Source organism: Pholis gunnellus (genome assembly GCF_910591455.1).
Source record: "Pholis gunnellus genome assembly, chromosome: 13".
NCBI classification, from domain to species: Eukaryota; Metazoa; Chordata; class Actinopteri; order Perciformes; family Pholidae; genus Pholis; species Pholis gunnellus.
The window spans coordinates 15,676,285-15,691,514 of NC_136540.1; the positions used below are offsets into that span (position 1 = coordinate 15,676,285).

The window sequence follows — 15,230 nt, forward strand, 5'->3', positions numbered from 1 at the left end:
GAAATAATATTGGCGTCACATTTTTTAAACATGCAATAATGTCATTGTTTTATTAAACATTCATTATTATTATTATTACCATTAATAGTTATATTATTATTGTATTATAAAACACACGTTACACACATAGGTTACACACGTGGTGCGTCACTAGCATGCGCCAAAAGGACGTTCACGAGAGGAGGTTTGGGTAAATTACCTGAGAAGTCGGGAGAGGAAGTCATCATCCGGTATTTAAACCTTAAACGCAAAACGGGTTTCTGTGAGCGTCTAGACTCAAATCGACATGCGAGGCTAAACTAGAGCTATTAATTCAGTCCCGGGTGTAGTTTGACCGCGTATTGATACCACACGGTGCTCGCTGCGATGTGGTTTAACGTGTCACACTCACGTAACAGCCACAGACACTGGTGAGTAACGTTGTTAGCAAACACCTCAGCTAGCTAACGGTGGAAACAAATGAGACCGTACAAAGCTGCTCCGGGGCCCCGAGTCCACCACACGGGAACTAACGTAGCCCGAAGTTAAAGTTAGCGTTAGCAGAAACGATGCGTTGAAGGGGAACTTCGTCCTCTGGTCGGAAGAAACAACGCCAGCTCCGTGCTGCAAGGTTCTGTCTTCAGTTGGTAAGTTTGTTTACATTACGGTTAGCCCCGTCGCGTGAATGTAGTGGTGTAGCGTTTAGTTTGGTCTCCAACGAACGTTAGGTCTGACTTAAACTGAGCTAACGTGACCAGTATCTTTGCTAAGGCTCTCATTTATAGTACGTTTCGGAGAATTGTTGAATTGTTTTCTTTTTTGCTGTCCAGCTGTAACATAGTTACATCTGTAGCCTGTTGCTTTATCACCATATCTCACGGGTTTATAAGATCTGTCATTAATGTTCACTTTTAAACTTAAATAGCCTGAATAGTTTAATCTTAGCCCGTCTTTCTCCTGCATGCACGTGTGTTTATATATATATATTACTACAAGGTTTAACTTATTGGTTTAATGTAGCTATATTCTCCCACAAAACAACATCTAGGTCTCCATAACATACTTGAAGATATACAATAATAATCGTACAAAGACAATATATTCTGTACGAGCATAGGGAATGTATGAAAAGATCTAAAATTAAATGGAAAAAATAAAATATAACTAACGCACTAAGCTGCTCAGTCCTATTGGCTTTATATTAACTATATAGTTTTGCACCTTTTTTTATTTTTTTACATATTAAACGCAGTTCAAGCCAAATACTATTGCACACACATTCTTACATTTATGAATCTGGCTTTTTTGAGAAGAGATTGGCTCAAATGACTTAATGGAGAGGAAACTTACTTAAGTCAAAGTATGTATATTGCAAGTCACCATTATTATTCAACTTTTATTTCCAGACACATGAGTCCATCTACATTGTCTGAACAACTGGTAACAAAGGGTAGAACATTTTTTTTTTACAACTTGGTATGTTTATAATTACGGAGGCCTGAAAGGGACATGGAGGGGAAACGTGATCTTAAAAGAAATGTATGTAGCTTTTCACAAAAGGAAAAAAAAAGGCTCATGTACTTCTGGGCTCTACACAAAATACACTAATCGATGGCGAATGTTAAAAAGGCAGATGGTCACAGAGATACACAAATGACGACTAGAAATTCCAACGTCCTAATGGAAATATTGTTTAAAGTCTGCAACATGAATCCTACACATCAATGTGACAAATAGTAAATTAATCATTGATTTTGGTCTCAACTTTCTTTGATCCAGGGTTCACATCAGATGGAGGACAAATTCACCACAGCGGTCCCGTCCGCTGGTTTAGAAACTTCCGCCGCCATGCCTTCCGTTGGACTGCTTTTGTAAAACGCGGTAGCCATGGCTTCTCGGAAGGCAGGCGAGCTACCGAGGGACACCGTGGATTTGGCTTCGGCCCCTGCGCAGCCGCCCCGACGCGGCCCCGACGACATCACGGAAGAGCCTCAGCCGGATACGATGAATGCGACGGTGAAATCTCCGAAGTCTGGGAAATTTAGGAGGACTGCTCTGACGTTCTTCGGAGTTCGTAAAAATATCTGTATTTTGCCGAGTTTTTTTGGAGGGAGGAGTAGAAATGCGAACAAGTGGTCTTCGAAGAAAGGACTGAGCAAAAGCAGAACACACGATGGGCTGAGTAAGGTCAGTCATGAGGACAGCGGGAGCAGTCGGTGCACCTCGGCGAGAGATTGTGAGTTCCTCGGCCAGAGGGACTCGGCTGGAGAGCTCCACAGTAGCTGTCGCAATGAATGTAGTCACTCCCCTGCTGAACAGAAATCGCTGACTCTCACCCGGCAGAAAAGGAGCTTGAGGAGCCTTTTTCAAAGTTTCAAGTACCACAGAAACCACAGAAATGTTGGATTGGATAAAACTGAAATGATTGCAATGACCTCTCGCTGCAAGAAAGAGGTGCCTGTTGTCCAGGACAACACCGACCAGTATGTCACGGAGTGCCTGGGATCTGAACCCGATGTGCCTGATTTTGCAGATGTTCCACGCGATGTTTCCGTCGGGCCTGAATGTATCGATGCCGACGAGGTGCCGTCGGAGAAGAGCGCGGAGCTCGGCAGCCCAAAGTCTGAGCTTGACGGTGAGATGTGCGATGATGAGGAAACGGAGGAAATGAATTTGAGGGCTGTAGTTTCCAGCGACTTGAAGGAGAGTTCGAGAGGACACAGCGAGCCTTGTCTGAAGCTTCAGACGATGCCTTCGCCCGCGTTGCAGTCGGAAACGCCCGTTGGCTCGTCGGAGCAGCTAAACCTGATTTACGGAGACGTCGCGTCGTTAAAGAGCTTCGATTCCCTCACCGGCTGTGGGGACATCATCGCAGATCAGGAAGACGACAGCATCACGGAGAGCACCGTCTCCGGAGAGAGGAGCAGGAGCGGAGGAAAGAGGGCCTCTTGTTATCTCACCTATCAGGGCGGCGGTGAAGAAATGGCGTCACCCGAAGACTTGGATGAGGAGTGTCTTCATGACTTCTGGGGGAACAACGCGTCTGAGGAAATTTGCTGCACTTGCAGCCAGGAGCATGCAGATTTGACTGCCGACCTGACGAGTTCTCACAACATGGACTTGCTGAACAGTAACAGTGCGCAGCAAGCCAGCGGCACGGACGCTTCTTCGATCGCCGACATGCTGACGCCTCAAAGCGAGCATCAAGAATCGGTTCCGAACAGTGACGAGGGCTACTACGACTCGACTACGCCGGGGCCGGATGACGGACAGGAGAAGGCCGACAGACTGAGGGCCGAGAGGTTACCCAGGGACAGTTACAGCGGCGACGCCCTCTATGAACTGTTCGCACCCGACGAGAGTCTCATCAGTCCGCATTACGAGAACAAATCAAAGCTGCCCACTTCCAAACAGTGCGAGTATTTAGGTGAGCCCGTCGGTGTGACAGACTCCGCCTTCGTTCCGGACATGAACCGACTGCAGATCAGCGCGGAAATGTACGAGGTGGCACAAAATAGGATTGGTCGGCAGGAAATCGGCGCGAATAAGAACTGTAGTTCCAGTTCAAAACCACAAGCGCCAGTCAACAGGAATAACATAGAACCGGATGTGTTTGACGAAAAGGGAACCATGCCTGCTTCCACTGAAAAAAGAACAAAATCCATAAATGCCGACTGTGAGAAACGGCACAGCAGCGTGTCATTCGGAAGCACGTCCGACCCCGATTTCGAAACATTTTGCGAACCCAAAGAGCAACACCTGGAGGAAAACAAGCCCGTGGCTTTACCGTACAGGACCATCAGTTCTCAGTCTCCGGACGAAGGCAACGACTTGGACGACGGGCAAACCGTGTGTTTCTCTCAAGCGCTCGTGGACTACACGAAGCACTCCCAGATGCTGAGCGGCTTGGACGACGGCGCCGACGATTCGGAGACGAACTCCGCCTTCACTCCGAACATGCAGGCCTTACCCACCATCGTCACGTTCGACGTGGTGGACATGCACAACGAGGGCGAGTACGACGAGCAGATTCACATGGAGCTAGAGGAGGACATCTCGTCGCCCTATCAGGAATTCGAAGAAAGCTACCTGCAAAAAGACGCGTTTGCCGAGTGCGACTATCAAATGTTAGACCTGTACGAACAGAACCTGATCAGCAACACGTGGGCGATCGCTAGTCTCCCACGGCACCTCGTGAGAGTCGGTCAGCCCACGTCTAATCCGTTGTCTCTAGACCGGAGGAGCAGGTCTCTGGACACGGAAGGCCTCGAGTTGAAGACGCCCGACGGATACAGAGAGAACAGAGCCGCCATCGTTTCCTCTCCTCAAACCCAAAGGGACTCTCCCCACTCCTCGCCATGTTACAAGAAGAATGTACTCGTGTCTGCGTCAGCTGGTGGAGACAGTGGCGGTATTATGGCCTTTTCATGGCAAACAAGGTCAGAAATGGCTTTAAGCCTTCCTCTTACAGACGGGGAATTCAACGGAAAAGTTCAGAGTCAAACCCAAGTCAAACGCGACATATTTTCGAGTCCACCGAGCAGCGAACGCGCCGACAGTAAATCGCTTCCTTCACAGTCAGATTCTTGTTTACATCACAGCACCTTTGTTTATTCCGGAACGATGGACGAGGAATCGGATGAGGATGTTTTTTGTAACGCTGCCACTAACTTGCGGTCCTATAACAGCAGACCAGTGGCGAGCAAGGAGGGGACATCTCATCCTGCGAGTCCTCTGAGTGCAGGTGTGTCTAAAGGTGAGACGAGAACACCCAGAGAGACGTGGCCCGCAGCAAACTCACCGGAGGCAACCTTTAATTAATCGGCTCCTGGCGTCGAAATCCCATTCGTATGTGCTAATGAGTGCTTTAATGTCGCATCCAAAGGAGTAACTGTTGCTTCATTTTTTTTTTTTTTTTACTTGTACAACAGATTCATTTGAGAAGTTGCTGTACACCGAGAGAGACGTGACACTATTCTGAAATGTGGAGAGCGACCTCATTGGGAAGTCAGAAGGGGATTGTCTGCTTTTCCCCAGTAGCAGTAGCTTGTTTCACAAAGGCCACAGACACAAATGTGTTTCAGCAAGTGATCGTTTCATCTCATTAAGCTACTGAACTGTACTAGAATGTTTGTCCCCACACATAGCCTCAGTGTCCAGGTCTCAATAGTAATGCCACACTTTGTTTGATGGCTGTTCATTAGCCTTGTGTTTCCATAGCACAGCCAAACGGGGCGAGCCAAGTCTCGCTTTCTTTGCCAATTGCCCCCGAAATCACGTGTGCTTTTTGCTTTAAATGCCGGCTTATGTTTACTACTTTTTTCACAGCCTCTCGTTACTCCAGTAAGGTTTATGTAGGCCTGTCATGATGTTCAAATATACTGCTTTTCTTGAGGTACCTCATTTCCGGACAGATTGGGTTTAGTAAACAATGAGAGGATATATCAATTCACAGAGAGGAATAGTCTCGTTCACAATATAAAACATTCAAACAATTCATTTACATATTGTAGATGGCCTTACAAGGTATCTACTTACCATAGCACATTTCACACGCAGTTATCGTTTGTGTGTGTGAATGTGCTTTACATAACAGGTTGAAGAAATAGTCAAAGAGTAAAATATATATAAAACGGTGGAGGGAAAAAAACTAGTAGGACCTAATAGTCTAAAATGTACTGTTCTGCTTCTGGCCCGACAAACCGAATCGGCCTCACTGTGGGCGTTGTTTTTTTTCTCCCATTTTCCGACAGCTGGACCACCTGTGAAGTTTAAATTCTGACTGAAATGATGCACTCAAATTATTACATGACTGCTCTGCTTGTGGAAACGTAGTTGGACTTTTGTTTTGAGTTTTGAAATGATCTGTCAAATGATAAACTGGTGTTTTCATTTTCTTGTGCATTTAATGTTTGATCGGTCGGAGGTTAAACTGTCAGATGATGTAGTTTCTTTTATAGGGTAATACTGCAGAAATGTCAAAGAATTTGTATTTATATTCTCAGCTGTTTGTACACTCTTAACATTGTATTCAGAATGGTTATTACAAATTGGCAATATTGTTTCTGTTTGAGTTTTTTAAATGTTTTTTATTAAGTTACATCCATGTTACATTAGGGGGTTCCTCTTGAGAATCTGTTACTATTTTTTGTTACAGTAGAACACTGCCTTATACAAAAATAAACATTTTGTTTTCATTTTCATTTTTTTTTTTCATTCACACTGACACCGATGAACAGTTTGAAGTTCAACTGAAACTGAGGAGAAGGTGTAGAGTCCACGACCGTCTTGACAGGAGTTGACGTGAAGCTGCTTGCACACGTTTTAGAAATCACTGGCACTTATCTTTAACATGCACCAGATACATAATTCATTTTAATGTGTGGCTACTTCATCAAGCTTCTGTATTTGATTTGAGCTGAGGTTTTCAGCAAGTCACTCAATGCAATGAAAACATATAGTCAAAAACAGTCAAGACCACATTTAATTATAATTTATATTCCGATATGAATTCATGATTAAGTTATTCCCATTTAATTACCCCAGTTGGAATCCACCACTAATCTGCCCTCGCTTCCTTGCGCTTGTGACCCGGCTGTCTTTTCACCGCTGAGGTTACTTGTTTCCTTCGCGTTATCTGGCAACCCGGACTAAACTGCGACAGCGCCAATGGCAGCAAAACAGAAGTGTTACAGGCGAGGAAGGATGACAGCAACAAGGTGAGATGAGCCCCCGTGTGAAGTCACCGACAGCCGTGAAATACGGACACATTATGTAGAGGATGTCGTTGTGTTGCTGTGTTTCACCTCCGCTTGAAATAGCCACCGATCGTCAACTTTATCTCAAGTTACAGCAGTATTCTGGCGAAAAATGTTAGCACACGCTCAAAAGCTAAAGCTAACTAACGTTAGCCCGCGGAGCCGCTGAATTGTCCGTTATTACTGTGGCGTTACGTTAGCTCACCTAGCTAACCTACCTAGCATTGCTAACGTTAACTGAATAGACACCGGGTTGCCTGACAGGCTTGGTCGTTGGCGATATCTTCCGATAACCGCCATCTAACTGCTCTCCAGCCATTTTGACCGGCAGGATAAACCGAAGTAGGCCGGTGAGTTCATGAAGCTAACATGTTGACTCTCCAGCCGGCCAAGTAACGGTACGCTAGCATGCTAGCTGCTGTGCTAGCTGTGACTCTGGGCCTAAAGGATGTCAAACCAGTCATTCTCAATCACAAAGGTGACGTCGTGAGCAGCGCTAATGTTACAATGCTATACGAAAAAAGTGCATTGTGAGTACGAGAGCTCTGTGACTGTCATCTTGTTTAACCTTCCTTTTTCATCCTTCTCAACTCGGGATGCTGTTGCTAATGATGTCAAGCACTTGAGGGTTTTCTATTGACGTGTCAACTAGTTATAGTCCATCTAGCTTCATTTCACAGCTCAGGAGCTTGTATGTACTGTCACTGTCATTGGTTGCACATTCATATAGTTTGATGTTACAGCGAGCAAAGGAAAAACTGGCTGAACATGAGAAATCAGTTCAATCCTCACTTTCTTTTTGACTACTTTTAATATACCCTCGCTAAAGGGATCCTTTCCTCTGTTTTCCTTTCAAAGTGATGAGAGGAAAAAACAAAAAATAGGTCAGAAGAAGCTCACATTGATAGAGCGTTGTTGGTTAGAAGTTAATGCAATATTTTTGACATACAATACACTTGACTAATATGATTAATATAAAGCAAGTTAGCCCAGAGTCATCTTCAGGAAATTAGTTTCCTCAGTATAGAGCATAGGTGCAACTTTATATCATGTACTTGTGGTGCGAGACAATGATTTTCTGGGGTGAGATTAGTCAGTTGGCCTAAGACGTGAAGAGTAATGGTCCATGGGCCCAGTAATGACATGTGGCTAAATTTGTACTTTAAAACCCACCCAAAAATGACTGAAAAGACTTGCAAGTGATACCTTTCTTCCTGCTTGACTGTTTATAGTGAATCTTACGAGTACTTTTTTGTTGTCAATGAAAGATCTTCCTCTCCTGGTGAAGTGTTGGCTTGACCCACTGTGAGAGGTCATCTACCAGTGGGTCAAATGGATGATGTTGGTGTGTAAGATGACCAGTAAACGCAGTCTCATGATGATCAGTCAGCATCCAGTCTTCCCGTTGTAGCAGTAGAGATGTCATTGATCTAATAAGTGTAAAATTAGATACGATTTAGTGTTTCTTGGTTCCATGCCCTGGATGACAGACTACTACGACTTCCCCTTGGATGTCCATTCTCACTTATGTTTGTGCTTTTCAGCTCAGAAGATAAGTTTACTTCTAGGCATGGATCATTTTTTTGCAGAACACTGTTCAAGATAATCTCAGTTTTGTAGTTTTGAGTTTTAAGCCTGCTAAAAGTGTCACAACTATATAAAGCAGAGTACACAGTAACGCGTACATGCCATTCTGTCATTCGGCGGTCTCATAGGAAATACCTGCTGGATCTTTTTTTTATAGTGGTGGCTGCACTTCACTTTAAATACGTCAATCTTATTTTCAACATATCCAACTAGCCGAGTGGCACATGTCCCCAACACTGACCGCGGTGCAGTATGTCCCTGCTTTATGCTGGGTATACCATGTCGGGTCAGCATTGGCGATGTAAAAAAGATGGCTTCGGGGACCTGTTTCACTTGTTGCTATGAAACAGAATCACACGAGCCTGTGCATGTGCAGAGAGAGAGTCTGGAGGCCTCGCTGAGTTGATGGCTGTGAATCTGGAGGTGGATGGGAAAGGACTGGAAGAGAGCTCTGCTCCCTTAAACATGTTGTGAAATGTCTTGAATGGCAGTGGGATGTGTGATTTCCAAAGACTGTGCCTCGCTAGTTGTTTTTAAATGTTCAAACCTAGGTTCTGATCAACAGTGAGACGGTGTACTCAACTGATGCTGGGAGGTGAAATGTATACATTTGGAGCTGTAGATTGACCCTCAGAATATCGATCAACCTTCAGGGTCTTACCATGATTATCAGTCTTGTGTATTACCTGATGAGGATGTTACCAGTGACATAGTAATGTGATTTCTTATTTTTTTTAAATCTCAAAATATGCTGCCTCAAGAGTTCCAGTATAGATGTGTAGTGCAGCTGTAAGTGTTCTGCGTTCACTGACTGCCTGAAGAGAGATGATGAGCTGTGTTTGTGTTAGTCGTGACTGGTAAAAAAAAAAAAAAAAAGGAGTTAGCTGATGACAAGGCTGTGTTGCTAAGCAACCCACATCATGGGCTGCACCTCTTGAAGCTCGAAAAGCTGAGCTGTATTCTTCCCTCTGCAAGACCGGAGGAAAGTGTAGTTCCAGGGCTTCTTGTTATCGAGATTATCTGATTATTACCAATGTCCACATGTAGACATATCCAGATGTTTATGACCTGAAGTCCTGCTCTGCTTTTACCATGAAAACACGTTCCCTCGGGGGTTCTGCTTCGATTCAGAGGGCTGCAGGCACAGGGATACACTGTGCTGCCCACACTTTGTCTCAGGTTGTGTTAACTACATGTACTCACTCCACGTGTGTCTGGCTCAGACGCTGCTTTGAGAGACCAGCGAGGCTTCTGTGCACATAGAGGCGCCGGTTGTACTGCAGCACGTTAACACCTTCTGTGCTGGAAGACCGGGGCTTTTCTTTTACATACAAGTCAGCCAGAGAGACGGGGAAGTCTGTTGTATCTATATATATATATTTTTTTACATATTGCACCTACAAGCAAGAGGAGGTCGAGGACATTTTTCTTTTTTGTATGTATGTTTTTGTTGTAGTTTGGAAAAAGTGACTTTCTGTACACGATGCTTTGCTATGGTTTGAATGTGCAGCTAGTTAAGGCTTTAAGCACATCATTGGTTGTAAATGTGAGAATCAAGAGTTTGTAGCTGTGACATACGACCTTTCACTGACCGACTATTTAACCGTCCAGTTTCACCAACAAACACAGCAAAAGATTAAAGTCGCCGCTTGTGAACCACAAACAGAAAAACACAGTCAGACAGTGAGAACGTGCATATGCACAGTATTCATATCAGCCCTGTTCATGTGCTGCTATATATTAAGTTTCTTTGTGGTGGTGACTAACACGTTCCATTTGGCTGACTAGGTTTGTCACTTGCCCCAGATAGCAGTGTTACCCACAGGTGGAAAAGTACATGGTCTACCACAAGTAGGGTTGGGACTCAACACCTACATTTTGAAATGCAGATTTCGTGTGAAAACGTTTTGCACCAACATTAGCACCAAACGAAAATCATTTTCGTTTTTCTTGTTATTTAATGTTGGCCAATAAACATTGCATGTTAACCAGCAGTCACTCCCAAGCTGCTGCACAGCGGCGATAGAATCCAGACAAAATGATCACAGATCCAAGTGAATGACGGCTCTGCTTTTAGAGGCGACTAAAGTTTGTCCTTATACCTTTACTGGCGAGCTGGCACACAGCTCCGGACCCCCGTTGGGCTGGCCTACCGTTTTGGAAAAGCTCAGTTTTGGGGGGGGGGGATTGGTGCTGAAACGGAGAGAAAAAGATATATATTCACAAATTGAATCGTCTTTATGTAGACCTTCTCCAAGGTGCATTAAAAGATGTCTGAATTCACAAGCTAACAAACTAAAATGTTTCATTCAAGTGCAATCTTTCAACTGCTTTTCCAAGTAGACTTTTAAAGATACATAATAGTCCTTATTGGTGGGCCAACAAATGAAGTCTATGTATGGGAACAAAGGCAAATGACTCCTTATGGTTCATCTAAAATGTAACGTATTTCACTGATTGAAACTTTTTCGCTCTCTTTCAGGATTTAATAGCTTGATTTTTGCTCTGCCCACACGTGTTACTTTGGCTCCAAACAAAGAGCCTGTGGCGCTAAAGTCCAGCATTCAACATGATTCCTTGGTTACGGCGGAGGTGAGGAAGCATGGGGCGGAAATCTGAGGTGTCGAGACGAACGTGATGACAGTATGGTTGATGGTGGAGAAGCTCAAAATGGAAAAACGCCCATGCAGGGAGGAGAACATTAACTCAAGCGAGGCCCAGCATGCCAGTGACGATTCCGAGGACGGAAGCAGCTCAGAGAGCGAACCGGAAGAGCAGCAGCAGCACCACCAGAGGGTTCGGGTGAGCAGCCGGTGTAAGAAGAGGGAGCCCTTGGCCGTCGCCAAACCCCACCGGCAGCTCTGCCGCTCTCCCTGCCTCGACCGGCCCAGTTTCTCCCAGGGCAGCACCGCCCAAGAGCTCCGCGAGGATGACGCCGGCGCCGGGCCAGGGGCCAAGCCCGCCAGTGACCGAGAGTACCAGACCAAGATGGAATTTGCGCTGAAGTTGGGCTACTCGGGGGAGCAGGTGGAGACGGTGCTCACCAAGCTGGGGGCCGCCGCGCTCATCAACGACGTTCTCGCGGAGCTGGTGAGGCTCGGAAACAAGGTGGAGCCGGAAATCCAACCCTGCGGCAGCGCGGCGACGTCGACATCACGGCCGCCCTGCGTTAAAGAGGCCGTCAGCCCAGAGGTGTCGGTGGAGGACGACTCTGTGGACACGTTTGACAACCTCAGGCCCATCGTCGTCGATGGCTCAAATGTGGCAATGAGGTAAGACACACACGCACACACACATAATTGGTCTTTTTCGTTGCGGAAACATTTGCCTCTAATGAATGTCCAAATTTGTGAGGTAAACGAAGCCCTTTCTACCCGATGTTTTCTTTTTCTAGCCACGGAAACAAAGAGGTGTTCTCGTGTCGTGGTATCCAGCTTGCTGTCGAGTGGTTCTTGGAGAAAGGACACAAGGACATCACTGTGTTTGTGCCAGCCTGGAGAAAGGAACAGTCGAGGCCCGACGCCCTCATCGCAGGTAGTAAAGCTGTTTGTGAGGCAGTTGCTATTTGAGTAGTTGTAGTTGGCGAGGCAACAGTCAAACTACGTGTAATTTGCTTTTTGTGTATGTGACTGAAGTATGATCTTGTAGCGTGGTCTTACGTGACACTTCTCCCTCAGATCAAGAGATATTGCGCAAGCTGGAAAAAGAGAAGATCCTGGTTTTCACCCCGTCTCGGAGAGTTCAGGGCAGGAGAGTGGTGTGCTACGACGATCGCTTCATAGTGAAGCTGTCTTATGATTCTGATGGAATTATTGTGTCAAACGACAACTACAGGGACTTGCAAAATGAGAAGCCAGAGTGGAAGAAGTTCATAGAAGAGCGTCTCCTAATGTACTCGTTTGTCAATGACAAGTAAGGATTCATTCTTATGGCTTCCAAAGTATTTAGAAATGCTCTCTAGGACTATAATTCATCCACTAAAATACAATGATTGTATATCAAAGCGTGTTAGTTGTGTACATTGTTATTTATTCAAAACTTTTGAAGACTATGTATGTGTGACGTAATCTATTTCGTGATTGTATGATGGCCTTTGCGAATTAGAAAATCGACACCGACTCTTAATGCTGAAAACAATACAGCTGACATTTCTTTTTTGAATAGGTTTATGCCACCTGATGATCCCTTGGGAAGACATGGTCCGAGCTTAGAAAATTTCCTCCGCAAGCGTCCTGTTGTTCCAGAGCACAAGAAACAACCTTGCCCCTATGGTAAGTTCTCTGCTTGTCGATGTTGCAGTTTTGTTTGCAGAATTTGAGTGTGTACTTTTCTTTTCTTTTCTTTTATTGACTTGATCTACTCTTTCTTCAAACAAGGGAAAAAGTGCACATATGGACACAAGTGCAAGTACTATCATCCGGAGCGCGTCAACCAGCCGCTGCGGTCGGTGGCTGACGAACTACGGGCTTTTGCCAAATTGTCCGCGGTGAAGACGATGAGCGAGGGGGCTTTAGCTAAATGCGGTATTGGTCCGGCGACCGTGAAGGGGGACGGCAACTCCGAGGTCAAACGCGTGGCACCCAAGCGTCAGTCTGACCCCAGTATTCGCACGGTGGCCTGTGAGCCTCTGGAGGCGCTGTCCGTTGCGAGGAAGTCTGAGACAAATTCAGTGCCTTCCCTGGTGTCCGCTCTCAGCGTGCCCACCATGCAGCCCATCAAGAGTCACGCAGCTGGGGCCTTGAACACACGATCAGCCAGCAGCCCGGTGCCGGGATCTTTGCAGTTCGCACACAGTTCTCTGGAGCACATGTCCAGCGTACAGTACCCTCCTATTTTAGTTACCAATAGTCATGGCGCCTCTATTACGTACAATGAGCAGTTCCCAAAGTACGACTCGGTTAGCGACCATGGCTATTATTCACTGCACAGTGATTTTTCAAATATGAGCATGAGCAGCATGCACAATGTCGACAGTTTCTGTAGCATGGAGCACGAGCACGGCGTGTATCAGAGAAATCCCAGCCACTGCCTTGAGTCCTGCCTCAGCCATTCAAACAGTGACTCCTTCTCCTCTTACGGGGACATGTACCCGAGCTCCGTGGACAGTAGCTTAGAGGAGAGCATGAAGGGGCAGCAGCAGTCTCCTGCGCAGGGTCGGATGCAGGCTTTCTCCCATGGGTTTCGTCATGAAGCGCTGACTCGGGTGCAGAGTTATGGACCTGAGGAACCCAAGCAGGGCCCCCGCAAGCAGCCCGGATCTCGTCTGGCACCGCATATCCAGCACATTGCGGTGGGAGCCAGGTCCAGCTGTCCCGGAGACTATCCCCTCACTCAGAACGTCCTCCCACCGCTGTCCTCGCAGCCCACACGGTCCCTCGGCATGACTCGCATGGACAGCATATCGGATTCAAGGCTATATGATAGCAACCCAATGAGACAGAGGCGACCTCCACTGTGCCGGGAGCAGCATGCAAGCTGGGACCCGCTGCCCTGTGGCAACGAGTCCTACGGATATCATTCGTATCCTTTGAGTAACAACCTGATGCCGTGTTGCGAGCGAGTGATGGTCCGCAGCATGCCGGACAAAATGGAGCAAATCTGGAACTCGCCGTGGGAGATGCCATCTGCAGCTGAACATCAAGAGCGGTACGTCATCCCAGACCACCAGTATCAAACATATCGGAACCTTTGTAACATCTTTCCTGCTTACGTAGTCCACTCGGTAATGGAGAAGAACCCTCATTTAACCGATCCACAGCAACTTGCCGCCATCATTGTTACAAAACTAAGGTCATGCCGTTAAGCGGTTAATCTTATATTCAAGAGTGATGTGATAAGGGAAATGCACATTTTGATTGCAAAGATAGGCACTTAAAAATGTTGCTGCATGTGCAACATCTGCCCTCAGGAGTTTTTTTTTGTTAATGTCTTAGGGTGGGGAAATAAGATTTTACATCACTAAGATGACATAGAAGTAATCAGCGTAGTGGAGGTTTGTCTAATAAGTTTATCTCAAATTGTAAGATGTTTCACATTTGAAAGCTACGTTTTTCTATGAAGTGTGTTGCAGTACACCTTATTAGAAATCCGCTTCATAACACATTCATACCACCTGAGCAGGAGCTGCATACCAGCTTTGTACCATATCCACGATCAACTGAGCCTTGGTTCAACATCATTAACTCTACAAAATATACACGGAATACTCTGCCAACATTTAGCAGGGCTGTTAAATGTCCACTCAATCAACTCTGAAAGTGTTGCTTTGTTTTGGTTGTTTATGGTTTGATGTATGGAGCTCCAGACTGTTCAGTATTAGGTCAATAAATACGTTTTCATGAAATAGATAACCACAGGAATATATTGTGGAATATACATAAATGAAACAATCTGTGAATTTATTGAGGAAATAATTAGATTTCTTTGTTTTTATTTCTAAATTCCCCTCTTCAAGAATGTGTTTTTACATCATTAGGCATTTTTCGCAATGGCGCGTAATGTCCTGTAACCTTTTTATTTCATGTCACGATTCACAATGTCACTTATTATTTAAAAATGTCAATCGTCATGACAGTGGTGATGTCACCACCTTGTCACCTGTCAGCCAATCACATGTCCCCTGCCCTGCCTCTAGCTAGCAACCTTAACAACTGCTAACAGATTTACTTTGTGTTCCAACACACACACTGCCAGACTATTTAGTATGCCAGAAAAAAAGATGTTGTACGTCAAATGCAGTATGCCAAAAATACCAGGATGTCCTAATGCATGCTTTCAGGCTAATCTGTCAGCACCCACTAGCTAACGCTAAAGCAACAACAATGCTAAAGTTATTCTGAATTAACTAACTAGAGGCTGCTGCTTTAAATAGACACATAAACTATCTTCTCCTTCTATTTATTTAAC

The 15,230-nt window shown here is 45.5% G+C and overlaps 2 protein-coding genes across 2 annotated transcripts; both read left to right on the forward strand.

Annotated features, from left to right (window-relative positions):
- The first annotated feature begins 214 nt into the window (after nucleotides 1-214).
- amer1 (APC membrane recruitment protein 1) lies at nucleotides 215-6,141 on the forward strand. Its single transcript, XM_079172120.1, has 2 exons — nucleotides 215-626; nucleotides 1,759-6,141. Exon 2 carries the CDS (start codon nucleotides 1,867-1,869, stop codon nucleotides 4,798-4,800), a length of 2,934 nt encoding a protein of 977 aa, XP_079028246.1. The 5' UTR covers nucleotides 215-626; nucleotides 1,759-1,866; the 3' UTR covers nucleotides 4,801-6,141.
- Nucleotides 6,142-6,657: 516 nt separating this feature from the next.
- Nucleotides 6,658-14,638, forward strand: zc3h12b (zinc finger CCCH-type containing 12B). The gene is made up of 6 exons (XM_079172261.1): nucleotides 6,658-6,698; nucleotides 10,807-11,596; nucleotides 11,719-11,858; nucleotides 12,002-12,236; nucleotides 12,489-12,595; nucleotides 12,701-14,638. Exons 2-6 carry the CDS (start codon nucleotides 10,962-10,964, stop codon nucleotides 14,125-14,127), a joined length of 2,544 nt encoding a protein of 847 aa, XP_079028387.1. The 5' UTR covers nucleotides 6,658-6,698; nucleotides 10,807-10,961; the 3' UTR covers nucleotides 14,128-14,638.
- The last annotated feature ends 592 nt before the right edge of the window (nucleotides 14,639-15,230 follow it).